General features: G+C 38.2%; 1 protein-coding gene across 2 annotated transcripts in view; it reads left to right on the plus strand.

The window, feature by feature from the left end:
- ASAP1 (ArfGAP with SH3 domain, ankyrin repeat and PH domain 1) overlaps window positions 1–16,930 on the plus strand; it is a 139,055-nt gene that overhangs the window by 117,988 nt on the left and 4,137 nt on the right. For both annotated transcript variants that reach the window (XM_042837700.1, XM_042837708.1), the window contains 5 exons: window positions 5,585–5,746; window positions 8,196–8,262; window positions 10,735–10,793; window positions 11,747–12,246; window positions 16,168–16,290. In XM_042837700.1, coding sequence (XP_042693634.1) covers window positions 5,585–5,746; window positions 8,196–8,262; window positions 10,735–10,793; window positions 11,747–12,246; window positions 16,168–16,290 — 911 coding nt within the window. The remainder of the gene's footprint in view (window positions 1–5,584; window positions 5,747–8,195; window positions 8,263–10,734; window positions 10,794–11,746; window positions 12,247–16,167; window positions 16,291–16,930) is intronic.

Here is a 16,930-nt window from a genome sequence, read left to right on the forward strand (position 1 = left end):
CAGAGTGACTACAATCACTGCATAAGCTGCCATGGCTGTGCCTCTTCCAGCAGTTTATCTAACATTATTCGGGTTCAGCTTGTAAGTCCAGTCTTGGGAGTTTAACAGCCTGAAAATCATATTTTTCATTAAACTCTCCAGTTTACATCTGTTTTATGTCTTTAAGTAGTTGTATGACTAAACAGTATCTAGATAAAGACTTGCACAAACTTAATTGCAAATCCGAAGTGAGGGCTAGATTTGTGGAAGGATTAGGCAATCTAAACCAGGATTCCTTAATTTTAAGTGAAAGTTAATTATCTTCAGTGATCCTGCCTGTTATTCTCATAGGGGATGAATATGGTGGTCAAGGATCAATTGCATGTTGAAAGTTGAGTTTAGATCTTTACTAATTAAAAGCTTGCAAATTTTGTGCTAACAGCTCTAAGAATAAATGCAGAAAACCAGAGGACTCCTCCATCGCAGTTCCTTCCATTGCAGCTGCAGATACCAGGTTGGTCCAGCCTTGACAGTTGGACTGGGTGATCTTGTAGGTCTTTTCCTACCTTGGTGATTCTATGATTCTGTGTCAGATAATCTGCTGTGTTACTTGATCAAACTCCATTTCTACACAAAATAGCTAACTTTCCTTTACTCATGACTTCTGAAAGTGGTCAGACTGCATTGCTCACAGGATCAGAAATCTTCCAAAGTCCAATAAATTGCTTTGTTCATGTAACATCAGCATTCAGTGATTATTTTTTTCTGCCATTGGTCCCTGTATTTAGGTGCTCCCTGGAGAGCAATCATGTAGGTCTTTTTTCTTAACTACACAAAATAAACCTTTTTTTTTTTTTTTAAATGGAGTATTTTAATTTTGCGTCACTCGAGTTTCTTTTCATTGTACTATAACCCTTCTTTGTACTTTGCTGTTTAAATCACCTTTCTGGCATACATGTAACTGGAAGTTCAAGAAGGTTTCTTAGTCTGGAATTTTAACACTGTATATAATCTTGTGTTCTTACTTCTGCCTTCGAGGTCATCCACTTTCTTCTGTTTATTTTGTATGCTGTTAGGATTCTACAGCTCTCTTGCGTATACTTAGACTTGTTTTTTTTTTTTTTTACATATTCTTATAAATTTGGTGCATATTTTAGTAAACAGTGCTACTAATCGCAGTCCAGCTCTGTATGTTATGGTGCTGTAATAGGAAGAGGAGGGTAGCTGACAACCATTAGTTTTCATGTAGTTATATTTGTGCTACAACCCAAAATACATAATTGCTTAATATGAATATTGGCACTTTTTTCAAACAGGATTTTTTTAACAGTAATTATGGAATGTTCTTTATATGCTAATATTGATTCAATTTGTTTTCCTAGCTTTCTTATGTGGAATGACTGATCAGCTTCTTTGATTATGGTTTTATTTTCAGTACCAAAGATGTATTCTCTACAGTAATGAAGTACAAAATGAAGATGGCTATTGGTAGTATCTGCAGAAAGTGTCATCATTATAAGTGGGAAAAATAGCAGTAACTTTTGTTAATGAAAATATTATTTTTAATATAAACTTACTTTCCTTTGCAGTACCTGTTCTACCATTAACTGGAATACTGGTTCTTCCATATCTCTCATTAAGTGGTAAAAAATACATACAAATGTGAGGCTTTTACACTATAAAACCACAATTTAAGTGGATGGGAACAGCTTTGCATGTTTTCTTCACTAGTACACAAATTAATATACTAACTGCACAAAAGCCAAAATGCAGAAATGCACTGTTAATTGCAGATATTTTCTAGTTATTTACCATAGTACTGTAAGTTTGAGATGATTAGGTCTGCTCATACATGAAATTGTGATCTTTACAGTGAGTAAAAGTGATGAAAGATGGAAATAGCTTGTATTTTGTATAGAAAGCACCTGTTGCCCAGCTAAATAAAGAAAAAAGAGCCCAATGGATGCAGAGTTCAATGTTAAGGTGTTTTTGGGTTGTATTTTTCTATGCTTATTTGAGGGGGGGGAGTGGAATGTTCTTCCTAAAATGTGAAATTCATAATGATGTGATAAAACAACATTAAGATGACTGCGGCAAAAAAATGGCTGACTGACTTGCTGCCTGGTTAGAATTGCACAAGACTTTTGATCTAGAAAACTGCTCTGATTATTACTAGAAACACCTACCTAGATTTGTATATCGAAAGAAAAGAAAGTAGCAGTTTTTTGAGACTTCACATAATACAGAGTATTTTAGAATAATTTTACCAGCAACTAATACAGCATCAGATCTTTATATTGTTTCATCAGCTATTTGTGTGGACTGATTCAAATTTTAGAACATTTCCCACGTTTGCTCTGTTCAGTCATGTGACTTACACCTTTCTCTGAAAAGATGCTTTGAAGTTTTCCCTTATTTGCTGTTTATTTGAAAGTAAATTTTGTGTTTCAGCCATCCAATCATTAGTGCATGTCTTACAAGCTGTTCTTTATTCATTCCATTTAAGTGCCTTTGAAATTAATGCAGGAATGTGTGCCAGGAGTCAGAAAACCTGCATTGTTTTTAATACCTTGTTGCCTTTTCCCCGTAATTGCAGTACACCATGTGAACTCTTCAATTCTATGAGGGAATAATGCTTTTAAACTCTGTTGTCTGGAGACATACTACTGGTACATGAAGTATGAAATACTTCATTATGATCATAAAACTTAGTAGGATTAAAAACTCTGTAGAGAAGAAATCTCACTTCTGTTAGCAATAAGAAGCACAAGTTCTACTTATTTCTGAAGTTTGATTAGCAATAAGTGTAAATAGTATTTTACATTTCCAACACTTCAAGCAAAGTTGGTGTTATTTGCAACTCGTGGGGAGGGGAAGGCTGTGCTGGTGAGGCTGTAGTGCAATTCACCCACAGGGCACTAGGTGGTGGCACACCAGAATCCATGGGCCGTTGCCACTTGCAGACATTTCAAAGTGTGGAATATACTATCGAGTATGTCTGATCCATTCCGACATACCATTTATGTTTTCTACATTCTTTTAAAATGATGTTATTATTAAGATTGTATTTCTACTTCTTTTAATAGGATCATAGATTCGTAGAATTGCTCAGGTTGGAAAAGACCTTAAAGATTATCAAGTCCAACCACAAATACCAGTAGGCTGCGCTGCTATTCAACAGGGCCTGGTCGGGCTGGGTAGAGAGGAACATATTAAGGTTGAACAAAAGCAAATGTTGAATCCTGCACCTGGGAATAACCACAGCCATCAGTACAGATTAGGGTATGTGCTGCTGGAGAGGAGCTCTGTGTTCTTCTGGACAGCAGGTTGGCCCTGAGCCAGTAGTGTGCCCTGGTGGCCAAGAAAGCCAATGGTATTTGAGAATGTATTAAAAAGAGCGTGGCCAGCAAGTTGAGGGAGGTTCTCCTCCCCCTCTAGTCTGCCCTGCTGAGGTCACATCTGGAATAATGTGTCCATTTCTGGGTTCATCAGTTCAAGACTGGGTACTTCTGTAAAAATTCCAGCGGAGGGCGACAGAAGTAAAGGGGCTGGAGCGTCTCTATTATGAGGAAGGCTGAGTTACCTGGATCTGTTTGGCCTGAGGAAAAGAAGGCTGGGAGGGCATCTGATCAATGTTCATAAACATCTAAAGTGCGGGAGGCAATGGGATGAGGCCAGACTCTTCAGTGGTGTGTAGTGATAGAACAAAGAGCTATGGCCAAAACTGGAACGTGGGAACTTACACACAAATATGCAGAGGAACTTCTTTACAGTGAGTGTGATGTAGCACTGTAACAGGCTGCCTAGAGAAGTTGTGGAGTCTCCATTGGAGATATTCAAGACCTGCCTGGCCGCCTTCCTATGCAACCTACTATAGAGAACCTGCTTTTGTAGGGGATTTAGATGCAGTCATCTCTAGAGATCCCTCCCAACCCCTGTGATTAATAATTTGATTCACAAATAATGGAAAGCCAAGATCTAAATTTTTGCTGGCGTTGTGATTGAGGGATTCTGCTAAGTGACAAAAAGCTTTGAATCTGGAAGAGATGAGACTGATGGCGAGCTCCCTACAGGCAGTCTGATTAATCTTTTCTTTTGGGTGAAGAGGAGAGGTCATCACCTTAGAATGTTTGGCAAATGCGTGCATGTTTATGTGTAACTGAATCATTTTTTTATTTTTTTTTTCAATGTTCAGTATTTTACCTAAGGAACTTTAGCAAAGACTCTTCTTTACCAATTTTCATGCTTCTATGATATGTATTTGGGAAGGCACGCAGAATTAAGTACTTTTCTATCTAGAAGAAAGCAACAAGGAATTAAACCTTTTGAAGATGCAGATTCTGTTCTGTTTGCACGTTAGGGTACATGCTGATTAACAAAATGAAATCTTGTCTTCAATTCCATTCAAATAAGCTGTGTTTCCAGAAATAGTATATTCTGTAGTGCTACAAAATAGTTGATGTTAGAAATGAAATTTCAGGTATAAATAAACTTTGCTTTTAAAACTGTATGGTTAGTGTTCTTCATTTACCCAGCCTGTGATGACAAAGCTCTCTTACATTCAAAACTTAATGTAAGATCGTGAGTGCAGTAAGATGTTGCCAGATGAGGAGATTAAAAGATGAATGAACTTTAGCCTAATCTAAACTAACATAAAATTAATTTAAATAAGTCTCACAAATCATGTACTTTGGCAGTAATGGTGGCTGACTCAAGCAGTTGTCTCCTCACTGCATGTTTGTGTGCAGCACTGCCTGCTTTCTTAACTTCCTGCAGTGACATTTGGGAAGGTGAATGATGAAGTTGATAGGGAAAACTCATTTTCCCCTGTGGTAACTGTTCCTTTTAACCAGTATTTGTTCCCATGTTCTGTAAAGTACGTGTTGTGTTGAACGATGCCCGTGCCAACGTTGATTCAGGGGAAATACAGGGTTTAGGATAAAGGTGACTACAGAAACTGCTAGAAGCACTTCAAATAATCTCAGACAGATAAAGGGCCTGTCTAATGTTTATTTTATATATGCAGCATACACAATTTGCATTGCTGTACAGATGTGTCTTCTGGTGTATTTAGATGAAAATTGAAATGGAAAGTAACTATGGAAAATTTTCCGTAGTTTATTTCCAAAACACAAAGCAAAGAAAATATGGAGATATGTATTTCTACAACCCCTTCCAATTTACTAACAGAATTGATATAGCATAGAGGAAAACAAACCCAAAAAACAGCCATGTAATTGAACGTCTGGAAAGCTATTTCATTCAGATGTGAAATAGTGATTAAAAACCCAACTGCTAAATGTTACTTAAAATTAAGATTTCTTTTTAAACACCTAAAATTAAAAATCCTGGAGTGATTAATCCTGTATTTTTAAACGGTATGTGTGTCATCCTATTGTCAAGCTGCTTATAATCCCACAGCTGAACAGGTTAAAAATGTGGTGAACATGTTGTTTAATTCCAACAGTGTTTTGGCATGGCTTGTCTTTTGATTTTTTTCACTGCACTTCACTGTGGTCTGACTGTGATTTCTTTTTTTTTTTTTTTGTGCTGCTTTGCCATTGATGCACATGTATTTGTAAGAAGGTTGTTTGTTATCTTGCAGGCCCACCTTCAACCCTCCCTCTAAGCACTCAACCCTCTAGTGGCAGCTCCACTCTTTCCAAGAAGAGACCACCTCCCCCACCCCCAGGACACAAAAGAACCCTCTCTGACCCACCAAGCCCACTACCTCACGGACCCCAGAATAAGGGCCCAGTTCCTTGGGGTGAGTTTTTCAGACAAAAGGGCAGGGGCAAACCTTAATGATGATATATATAATATATATATAAAATCTTTTGTTTCTTTTACCTGCTGCTTGCTTTCCTGCAGCTTGATGTGATGTCAACTTAGAGAAATCAACAGTCTGTCTCTGTCACTGTAGCTTCCAGGTTTCTATGTCTCACTTGAGAAAACTGAAAATAATCCACACTTCCCTGGGCCCCCGTTCAGTTTCTCTGCCACCTCCCTCTCTCTGCCCTAGCTTCCCAGACTGCTTCACCCTCATTTGCTGCATCCTCCCTGCATCTTTTCCCTCAGCCCTGCTGCTGTTCTGAGCAGTTCACTGATCTGGATGGATCTTGGTTTGGGGCAGATGTGCCTCAGTGAGTGTGTGCAGTTCACCCAGTTCCCAGAACTGCTCATCTCCTTGGGCTCTGCTCCAAATTTCCCCTCTGAAGTACTCACAGCTGACTGGTGGGATGTGTTGTCTTTATGTTTTCAGGTTGTGTGATGGTATCTGTGCACGTGCAAGGACTGATAGGTTTGCATCCTTATATCAGCAGAAGTTATAAAGAAACAGTGCTTTATTTTATTTTTATTTTTTTTAACAGGATACCTTTCTGACAGAAGCTTGTTAGGAAATGTTTTCTGTTCTACTCAAATCCTTCCTTTTTGCATCCATCTCTTCTCTATGCATGCAACTTCTCCCTGCAGCTGTGAATCTTGGGCCCTTGTAACTTTCTGTAATTCTAGTTTTGTTGGCAGAATTTTCCTAAATCCATAAACTGAAGTCTAATACTTACATATAGGGGTCATCCATATACTAGTTATATCTTAAGGCTATTTTCTTTTTGTTCTAGTGTAGACATAACATAGGAGATCAAGCCTAAAAGCACTTTTTCCCCCAGCAAGTTCAGTTACGTGTCAAGTCATGTAGTGCACATGTGTAGAATGTGTGATTTGATAAAGTGCATGATTTGAAAAGAATGGAGTTGAATGTGTAGCCTTTTTCTCAAGAAATTTCAGTTACCTACTTTTTCAGATACATGGGAAGAAATGTTTCCTACAACAGTTCTGTACTGCTGCAGAGGCAGTAAAAACATTGGACTTCAAAGATTTTTTTTGTTGTTTTTCTAACTGTTAAGTCCAAATCAGCACCTAAAATACTATGATAGATGTTATATAATGTGACTCTAGCAGAACAAAAGGTGTGGTGGAAGCTGAGAAGTTTGTGGCAACTGTTATTTGAAAATCCTATGTAATAGTTGAAGGACAGGAAGGTGCAAGTGTCGAGCTACCTTGTGCTGAGTTTTCAAACAGAACAATCTTCAGCTTGTGTGTAAGCAAATTATTACTTTACATATGTTTTAGAAATGTCTTTTATATTATTTTGGATTTCCTTGGCAACCATGAGATTTTCCTTTCGTGCACAGGACCTACATGGGAAAGGTCTATTGTCTGTTTCAGTCTTAATTTTATTTTTCTACTTTTTCATTTTTTTTTTTCATACAAAAGTATTTTAGGAAGGCTCAGTATTAGCCTTCTCTGCTGTTTCATTTAGACTTCAGCACAAAGAATGATATCTAGCAAGATATGTTATTCTTTTGTTTAGGAAGCATTTTGCATGCTTGAATCATTAAATGTCACTTCAGTAAATTTTATCTCTGAGATGGATATAATGTTTATGAGTTTGATTCAAAGACTCTTTGATGAACTAGGGAAGAGGGAATGATCAAGGCCCTAAAAGAGGAATTAACTGATATGTGAAAATATTCTTTTGGTGTTGGGTTGGCAGTCGGACGAGATGATCTTAGGGATCTTTTTCAACCTTCAAGATTCCATGAAGGAGTTCAGAATCACTTGGGTTTGCATTTTGATACCTTTTTATAAAGTTGAATATACCTAGGCTCTTGTGTTTACCAGAAGTTAATGTTTATGGTAACTTTATGGTAACAAGGCTTGAATGATAGCCTTTGCTGATTTAATGACTGTTCAATAAAATAGCAGCGCTCAAAAACTTGAATTTGATTTTATTCACAAAAATAATTACTTAGAAAGATGCTTGTTGTGTTACAAGGCACATCTACCATAAATACCTTCAGACACTTGCCTGCAGTGTCTCCCATTCAGAGTAAATTGAAACACTATATTCAAAACAAGTGCCCTGCAGCAGAAACTCAGCAATGTAATTCAGTCTTCCCTTGCCAGCAGATGTGAGCTACCAGTGAATTCTGAAACGTGTTATATGAAAGGTCAGGTTGGATTATTATGGTCCCTGTGGCTTTTTCAGTTACAAAGTTGTTAGTGAAGAATGATCTTTAAAATCTTCAGACATGTCATGTAGGGTGCACTTGAAAGGCTGTGGACTTAGCACACCTTCTGCTGATGATATTTCAGTTACCATAATGTTCAGTTACCCTAATGTTCATTTTTTTTAATTGTTTTTTTCATTTCAGGTAATGATTTGGGCCCACCTTCAACTAAGGCTGCAAACAAATTTGAGGGGATGTCACAGCAGTCAAGGTAAAAGTCTGTATATGTGAAAGTGAAGGTGAAAACTTATTTGGATGTGACTAATTTGTGAATTAGAAAAAATTGCCCTTCATATGAAGAAAAACTCTAGCAAAGTTTCTTCATTAGTTTCCTGCGTGTATTACTGCTGTACAAATACTCTGGCTTCACTGATCCTCCTATGCTTCATTTATAGCTTTCCATGCACAACTTCTTTGAACAGGTTGGACAAAATGATTTGTACCAGAATCTGCCAGGGCTCCTACAGAAGTCAGGTCTGAGCTAGAGAATGCTATCTCACACTTCTGTCCAGCAAGACAGAAGTTTAATTTTCATGCCTCCTGGCATTTCATTTTAGCTACTTTAATGAGAAATCTGTAACTGCAGGGAAACAAAACATTTCAGTGTCAATTTTGGCATAGCTATCCGTAGAAGCTAGTTCTGTAGCAGAGAACTAGGCAGGCAGTTCCAAAGTCCTTAGGTTCAGTGCAAGGTAATGGTGATAAACATGCCTCAAGCAACATGGTGGTGTACCTGTCTGACCATGTGCATGTGTGAGATCAGGGCATAACTGGAGGTGGATGCAAATCACACGTGTATGGAGCTTCTGGACATCCTCAGTGTGTGCTTCGCTTTGTCTGCAGAGGCTGTGGGGGCGTTCCTGGTGGCACAGCTGGTTTGCCTCATCTGAATCCATTCCAGTATCATTTGGTATAGAAAGAAAAAGGTGGTGATGTTCTGTGCCACAGAGCTGCTGCCATACTTGACATTTACAAGTGGAGAGAAAATGTGCAAATCTGATTCTTGATGGTAGTAGTGAAAAGCCTGGGTAATTATATATTAAAGATTCAGTTTGGCTGTTCTTCCAGTTTTATGTCATGATGCATTTTAACTTCTAAAAAAAAGCACGGAGATTAAGCTTTAGTGTTTCATAATACTCATATTGAAAAGTTAACTTCAGAGAAAAATAGTACTGGAATCAGGGCTGCTGATACAGCAGAACACTCTCTCCTTTGAACATATTCTGACAAGCTCATCACTTTTTTCCTTATTTTTGGAGTAATTTTTCAGAAATAATACTTTATTTTACTCACTGAGTTTTCATGCCTTGATTCTCCCTGTTTGTAACTTTTTAAGACTGTTGGTATGAGCCTAAATATCTCCCCAAGAAGCAGAGCTAGTAATCATCACCTGTGCTTTAAGAGCCTCCCAATGAGAAGAACTGGAGTTCCCTTAGCAAAACATTCAGAAAGCTGGAGTCCAAAGGCACAGATCTCCTCAGAGCTGTAATTCACAAAAGCAGAATAACCTGCCATCGTTTTCTCTTTTATGTGGCGTTGTTAAATGGTGCCAGGCCAGATGGTAGTTGAGGATTAAATTGAGTTAAGGAAGCAAGTATCTTATGAGATTGCTTGTTTGAGGAAACAGATGTCACTCTTGTGCCGAACATTTTCAACAAATAGCTAATTTTCTTAATGATCAGTTCTTTCGAGCTTTAAAATGAAATTTTAGAGTAAGTAGAACTCTTGTGGAGCCTCTTTCTTACTGAGTACAGAAAGTAAAATGAATTGCAACCATTTATACATATTCGTAACTGATATTTTCAAAGCCTCTTAGATTAAGCTTAAGATAGAGTAGTGTGTGTCCAAAGGAGAGCTACCTGTGACATGCATTGACCTACCTGTTGGCAACAAATTATGGCAGTACTATTCAGTATCTAATTAATGCATTAAAATGCGCTTTTTGGAGATATGCAAATTAACCAAATTAAAATTGGATTTTTACTAGAAGATTCCAAGCTGTCTTTCAAGATGTGGTCATCTTATGAACATCGTCTCTATGTTTCTTACTCTATAGTGCAAGAATGGTTCCAAAATACTCCTGTCTTACTTGTGTTGTTGTGTACCATGGTGAATAGCTTATCCTACTGTAACACAGCTTAACAGGGTGAAGCATGTTGCTTGCCACGGCTGTCTGTGTTTCCCCTGGAGCAGCAGAAACTCTGTCTCCTGATGCAGTTGCAGACTGTGTGTTGTAAAACTCACACGAGGCAACGGCTCAATCCTGGAAAACTTCAAATCCTTGGCTTAAAAGCCAGAGGATGTTTTGAATGATTCAGGGTAGTTATCTTAATTTTTAAAGAGCAGAATTTCTTTTAAGTTCAGGATCTGCCCACTGAGCTGGTCTTTCAGCTTCATCCATTTTCGGAGTATGTTTTTGCACGCAGTTCACTTTGCAGAATGAAAGCTGTTGTGGGGTTCATAAATCTCTTCCTGTTTGAAAAAATGGTCTGTTCTTACAAGAGCATTGAGTTTTTTTACATTGAGCATTGAGGGCTTGATGCACAGACTAGATAAGTTGATTATACAAAAGAAACAAATGCGGATTTCTCTAAATTGTGGATGTGTAGAGGGAAAAAAAAGGGAAAGAATAGGTACACTTAGTAACAACTGTAAGCACTAACAACCACATCTGTTGATTTAGCACTGGGACTGCAAAGACTGCACTTGGCCCTAGAGTTCTTCCCAAACTACCTCAGAAAGGTAAGTGATTTCTTTTTTTTTTTTTGGGTGTTTTCATAATTCTCCTTAAGTGCATGAGAGAATAAATACTTTGTTTTCAGCAGGTTTCATTTTTAAGTTACCCCCAACGGTGACACTTCAGCAAAACTGAAAGAATTTTTGAAATCAGGAGACTTTTTAATTAAACTAAAAAGGAGTGAGACCTACAGAATGTAGTGAAGGGGAAAAAAAAAGAAGTCATAGAAGTTGAAGGAGAGCTCATGAGGCCATCTGGTCCAATCTGCCCCTCAGAATGGGGCTAACGTAGTAATCGTGTTTTGGAAGTCTTGGTGGATAACCTCTCTGGGCTCCTGTTTCATCTCTGACCAATCTCATTGGTACTTTTTTTTTCTTGATAACCACGTGTCCAATTTTTTAATATCTTTAAATTGTGTCCATCATCATGTTCAGGAAACAGGCTTGTACTTTTGACAGTACTTGATTCCTTTCAAGTAGTTAGATGCTTACTTAAATATATTAGTGACTTGCTGAGACCATCATCCCTCCTCAGTGTTCTTTTATTTTTAGAAATGGCTTTAGCCTCTCTTAAATAAAACCTGCCTTATGAGTTCAAAGGCTTTTTGCATTTCATCATCAGTAGACTACAAAATAGTAAGCAGACCTGCATACACATATGTGTTCACTTCCTTTCCTCCTCAACATTTTACAGATACCAATACTGAGACCTGATCTTTTTTATATGAAGTTCAATTGTGTGTACGTAAAAGTAACCGGCATTCGCGAGAATTTTCAGTCACGTCGATGGGCTGATGAGGCTTTTCTGTAAAATGCATCTTTTCTTAGTGTGTTATGTTTGTTCAGTCTAAAAAGCAATCACGCTGTTTCACCCTCGGCAGCTTGTCTTTGAATTGATGTGTCTCAGTTCTGTAATGTTTAAAGGAGGTTGTGAATAAACTTCTTTCTTTTTGTTTTAGTGGCACTAAGAAAAATAGAAACCAGTCATCATCTTTCAATAGATAAATCCAATCAGCACACGGAAATGTTTAAGCCCTCTCTGTCCATCGATATACCACAGAAACCACAACCTGGAGATTTGCCCCCGAAGCCTCTGCCTCTGGAACTAACTCAGAAGCCTCAAGTAGGAGAATTACCCCCAAAGCCTGGAGAACTGCCCCCCAAACCTCAGCTAGGAGACTTGCCACCAAAACCGCAACTTGGAGACTTACCTCCAAAGCCGCAAATAAAGGACCTTCCTCCAAAACCTCAGCTGGGAGAGCTGTTGGCTAAAACACAAGGTGGAGAAGCATCACCAAAGCCTCAGCCCTCAGAGGCAAATCAGAAATCTCACTCCTTAGATCTTTCTCCAAACGTACAATCTAGAGACACCGTCCAAAAGCAGGCATCTGAAGAGTCTAATGACGTAACACACACCCTGCCAGAAACCCCTGTGCCGCTTCCCAGGAAGATAAATATGGTAGGTATTATCGCAGCTACTTCAACATTTCCATGCAAGGCTTTGAAGTTACTCTAGGACTGTCTGTGCAAAAAGAAGCCCTTGAGCTGTGCGAACAAAACAGTAATGTTATGGGCTAGGATGGGGAACTTTGTTCTTTCTGTGCATCCAAGTAGCTTCAGCAAATACTTGGTGTTTACAAGACCTCTAGCCTGCTGACACAAGGACATAACGCCAAATGATAGTCTTGGGGGAATGCTGGTGTGTTTGAATTTACCAGAGTATTTGGCCATCTTTGTGTATGCCAGTCATACTTCTAAATTAATAGGCGTTTTCCTCTCTTGACTTTGTTGCTTTATAGATTACTAGAATATTTGTTTGATTCTATTTTAAAGTGTTAGGAAAGGGTGCTAGATCCTATTACTGCTAACCTGCTGGTCAGTAGGTAAAAATGTAGATTCTAGGTCAACTGTGACAAATGGGTGAACATTCCTGTCCTGAATATTTAATGCTGGTGTTCTTAAGTAGTTGGCAAAGGTTTGGATATATTGCTTGATTGGCAAAATTAATGTTGCTGTGTGTTGTGTAGTAACAGAGCTGGGAATATAACTAGACTCCAAGACTACTTGTTCAATCCCCAGTTCATCTAGCTATTTATCTTGTGAGCCAGTGTAATTTCCATCCAATAGCGGTTTCTTCATGCATATGTATATTGAAATCATTTTATGAAACTCCGGAGTGCTCTCAGGATTTCTCATCATTAAGAATACATCAAAAAGGAGATGTTTTTGCTTGTCAAATTGGCTATGCAAAGCACTTATGTGAAAGGAAATGTGACTTCCGTTCTGGTAGTGAAAGCAAAGGGTGAGTTTCTCCTTTCTTGTGCTTGTCTGAGAAAGAACACTTTCTGCAGAGCCATTATTCTGCTTGGCTTCTGTGATTGACTCCTCTGTATGTTCGTATTGGAACAGAGAATGAGAGTTGTTGCTTGAATTTCCTGATTGTTGTAGAGATTGGGTGAAAGAAAGCATGAAGATCAAAAGGTGTCTGCAACTGCAATTTTTTATGTACTTGAATATAAGGAAGCAAATGACACTGGGCATTCTCAGCTATTGCTTCCTTCTGACTGAGTGAAAGAGAGCAAACAGTGGATTTTGTTTTTTTTTTTTATATTGTTTAAACTCTTCCCCTATTTTGTGCAGAAAAATCATGAGTAAAAATTCATTGAGCCACTTTCGTATATGCAGCAAATTAAATAATTTCACAGCTTGGAAAAAGTGATCAAAATTATGATGTATCCATGATAATTATTGCAATTTTTTACATATCATTGTGTGCACGCTTGTTTGCTGCAGTCTTCTCAAGCAGTAATGTGAAGGTGTTCATCTTAAACATGTTGTGTTTGCACTTTCAGCCTGTCGCTGTGTCCTCTCAGCACAAACTGATGAAATGCTGTGTCACAATGCATTAAGCACTGTGACAACAGCCAGCATTGCCTGCGGTACTGCAGGCTTGATTTTGATAGCCACTGGAAAAAGAAAGAAAGAAAGAAAAAGGGAAAAAAATGGCATAAATTCCTGCACTAGAATTTGTAGGTCAGTTACCTAAAATTATTAGGTATAAGTACTAGTACGGGTATGGTGGTGTGTGTGTATGTATATACATATACACATACTGGTCCTATATAGGGAATTCAAAGGATATTTTTGTAGAAATTGATTCTGAGAGCTTGTGAAATGTCACTGAACACCTGAGTGGGGTTTTTTTTTTTTTTTTTCACAGAATCACAGAATAATAGGGGTTGGAAGGGACTAAGAAGGAGATAAAATACTTCTTTTTAAACACTGAGCCTAAATAGGAATGTGGAGGGATTGTTTAAAAACCACAGCAACTGACTATTATTTGGTCTTGGACAAAAAATGTGCTGTTGAATGGGTACTAATATTTAGATGCAAAATTGTGAGGGATTTTTTGTTATTACTTCTGTGAGTTTGTTTATAATTCCAAATGAGATGTTCTGTATTTGCTTTCATTTTACTTTTTACACACCATTGCCCCAGCTTCTATTCTGGTAAACTTATACTTCCTTCAGCTTCATCCTTCTGTGAACCTTTCCAAGGTTAATAGCAGCCCAGGCTTGAGTTCTCCTTTCTCCTAGGTGAAAGAGACAGAATATTAAACCTTCATCTGTGGCACTAATCGGAGCCAAGAGGAACTGCAGGCATTTTTTGTGTTCTTATGAGCTGAGTTGCCTACAGTCCTCCAAGGTTAGGTTAGAGGAATATTACTTTCTTCACACTCCTGACTGCAGGAAAACTTCTGTGAGGCAGAAATTGTTTCCCTTCATCGCTGGAGCATCGACTGGAAGTTCTCTTAGCTTGCAAAGCTTCTCTGGAGTTGAAAGCAGGGACTGGTTCCAAGCATCTATATTAATATTGCATTCCAGTCCCTTGTGATAGTTGAGATTTTTGTTCACATTATCTGAATTTGTTTAAAAAAAAAAAAAAAAAAAGAAAGGAAAAAAAGAAGAAGAAAGCATTCTTTGAAGTAACTTGCTGCAGTAATTCCTTGCTGGGGAAAAAAAAAAAAGGACAAAAAAAAGTCCTTTGATCTCATACAAATTTCACCTAAGGTATTTCTGTTCATTTTGTCTCAATAGTACATTTTTCCCATCTCATGTAGCGTTAACTGCATCGCCCTTACATATGTAATTGTTATTTTCTGTAACTTGACTTCAATGTGGTGCTCCTTGCTGCGTGCCTGCTCTGCTGCTGAGCTGCAGGCGCTTTTCTCCTGGAACATGGAGGTGTTTCAATGGGAAGGTAACAGTGAAGAGAAGACTCCCTAGGAAATTTCCTCTGTCAAGTTACTTCTGGCACAAATCCCTCTAAACCTGCTGACTTTTCCTTCATACCCTCCTGCTTCTCATCTCCTTCTGCTCCTCTTGTTTGTGTTCTTGTTATCTGACTACCTCTGTTCAAAGAGGAACTGTAGTTATTGAAGAAGCATGCAGTATAAAAATACAGGAATATGAGGCAGCAGTGCATTTCAGTGAGTATGAAGCAGCAGCATATTTCAGTTAGCGTTGCTTACTTACTCTATTTGGAAATAATTTACAGCATTTTTCCGGCCATGAGAAACATATGTTTGGGAGGAGTCCATGGCTCAGGCTTTCTTATGTGAATTAGCAGTGTGCAGCAAAATATGACCTAGAAAACACTTGGATGCAGAATAGCGGAGTTGTGAGAATTTTGTGATGACAAATCATAATAAATAGTGTACTGCCATCTGAAGTTAAGAATTATTTAGTAAGAAATGGCTGACACTCTGGATTTAAAGTCATTCAGAAAATAATTTCCTGATACATTCCTGTAAGCACATCTGAAATCAAAGAACACTGCGTTTTCCTGGTAGATCCCAAAATTGCAAGGAACACTGGGATTTCAATGTGGCATTTTCCTCAGCCTTTACCTCTCTTAGTGCTCGAAGGAGATTGGATTTCAGTTTGTTCATGTGGTGGTGGTGTTTTTGTTTGTTTTTTGTTTGTTTTTTGTTGAGGTTTCGTGTTTGGCTTTTCTTTGTTTAATCATGTATGATGGGAGAAAGAAGGTGGGTGGTGGTGGATTGGAGTAACGTAAAGACATTATTTAAGCTTTGATGGAGGAGGTGTAAGAAACTTAAGCAGTGTGATTACTACTGAATTTTCTTGTGAGTTCTGAATCCTTTTAAAAAAAAAAAACAAAACTGGACTTGTATAGATCTTTTCCTTTCACTCTTGTTTTTTAATCCTTGAAGTGGATGTTTTTATTTTATACCTTGACTGAGAAAAAGGAAATTCGGTTGTCTTCTCCTTTTTGTAAAATAGAACTAGAAGGCAGAATTCATATGATATGTTTCCTGTCTCCTTCATGTCTTCCATCTAAAACTTTGCTGTATTTTTAGGGAAAGAACAAGGTTAGGCGAGTGAAGACAATTTATGACTGCCAGGCAGATAATGATGATGAGCTCACCTTTGTTGAAGGAGAAGTAATTATTGTAACTGGGGAAGAGGACCAAGAGTGGTGGGTATGTATCTTTTGCTTTTATAGTTCCACATCACTTCTTTACAACTCTTAAAGGAAAGCCTCTTTTTTTTCCAATTTTTATTTTTTTTTATTTTTTTTCTTGTTTATTCAGGGGAGAGGGAAGAGTTTGTATGAACTAATATCCAGCCTTGAAATTCTTACTAGAGGAGACATCCTTTTTAGGGTCTTCCTCTTCTGAGGAGTCTGCTAGCCCCATCCTGGCTGGATTTGGCTTCACTGCTGGGTGACAGTAACACATTTGTATTTATGTTCAGGCAGTGATGCACCTTGGCCTTCCATCGAATAGAGAGATGGTGTCATATCATCCCTCCATTTAGCATGCTTATATACTTTCCATGCAAAATGAGTTGTGTAATTATCTCCAGCACTGCAGAAATGTTAAATTTTAACTGTAGAGGCTGCTGGGAGTCTGAAAAACTTTGTAATTAGCGCCGTAAGCTGCTGATTTTCTTCCCTAAATGAGAGGCAGTTAATCAACGTTTTTGTCCCTCCTGTGGCATAGTTTTGTATCATAGCCATCCCTTCTCTAGACTGCATATTGTGTTTGGTTCTTGAAGTGCAAGCCTCAGGCTTTCTCAGCCCTGCTTGGAGGCTCCAGTCCTCCCTTGACAGTCTGCGTG

The sequence above is a fragment of the Centrocercus urophasianus genome, unplaced genomic scaffold (assembly GCF_019232065.1).
Source record: "Centrocercus urophasianus isolate 14NV4802_14NV808 unplaced genomic scaffold, USGS_Curo_1.0 seq_11, whole genome shotgun sequence".
In the NCBI taxonomy this organism is placed as follows: Eukaryota; Metazoa; Chordata; class Aves; order Galliformes; family Phasianidae; genus Centrocercus; species Centrocercus urophasianus.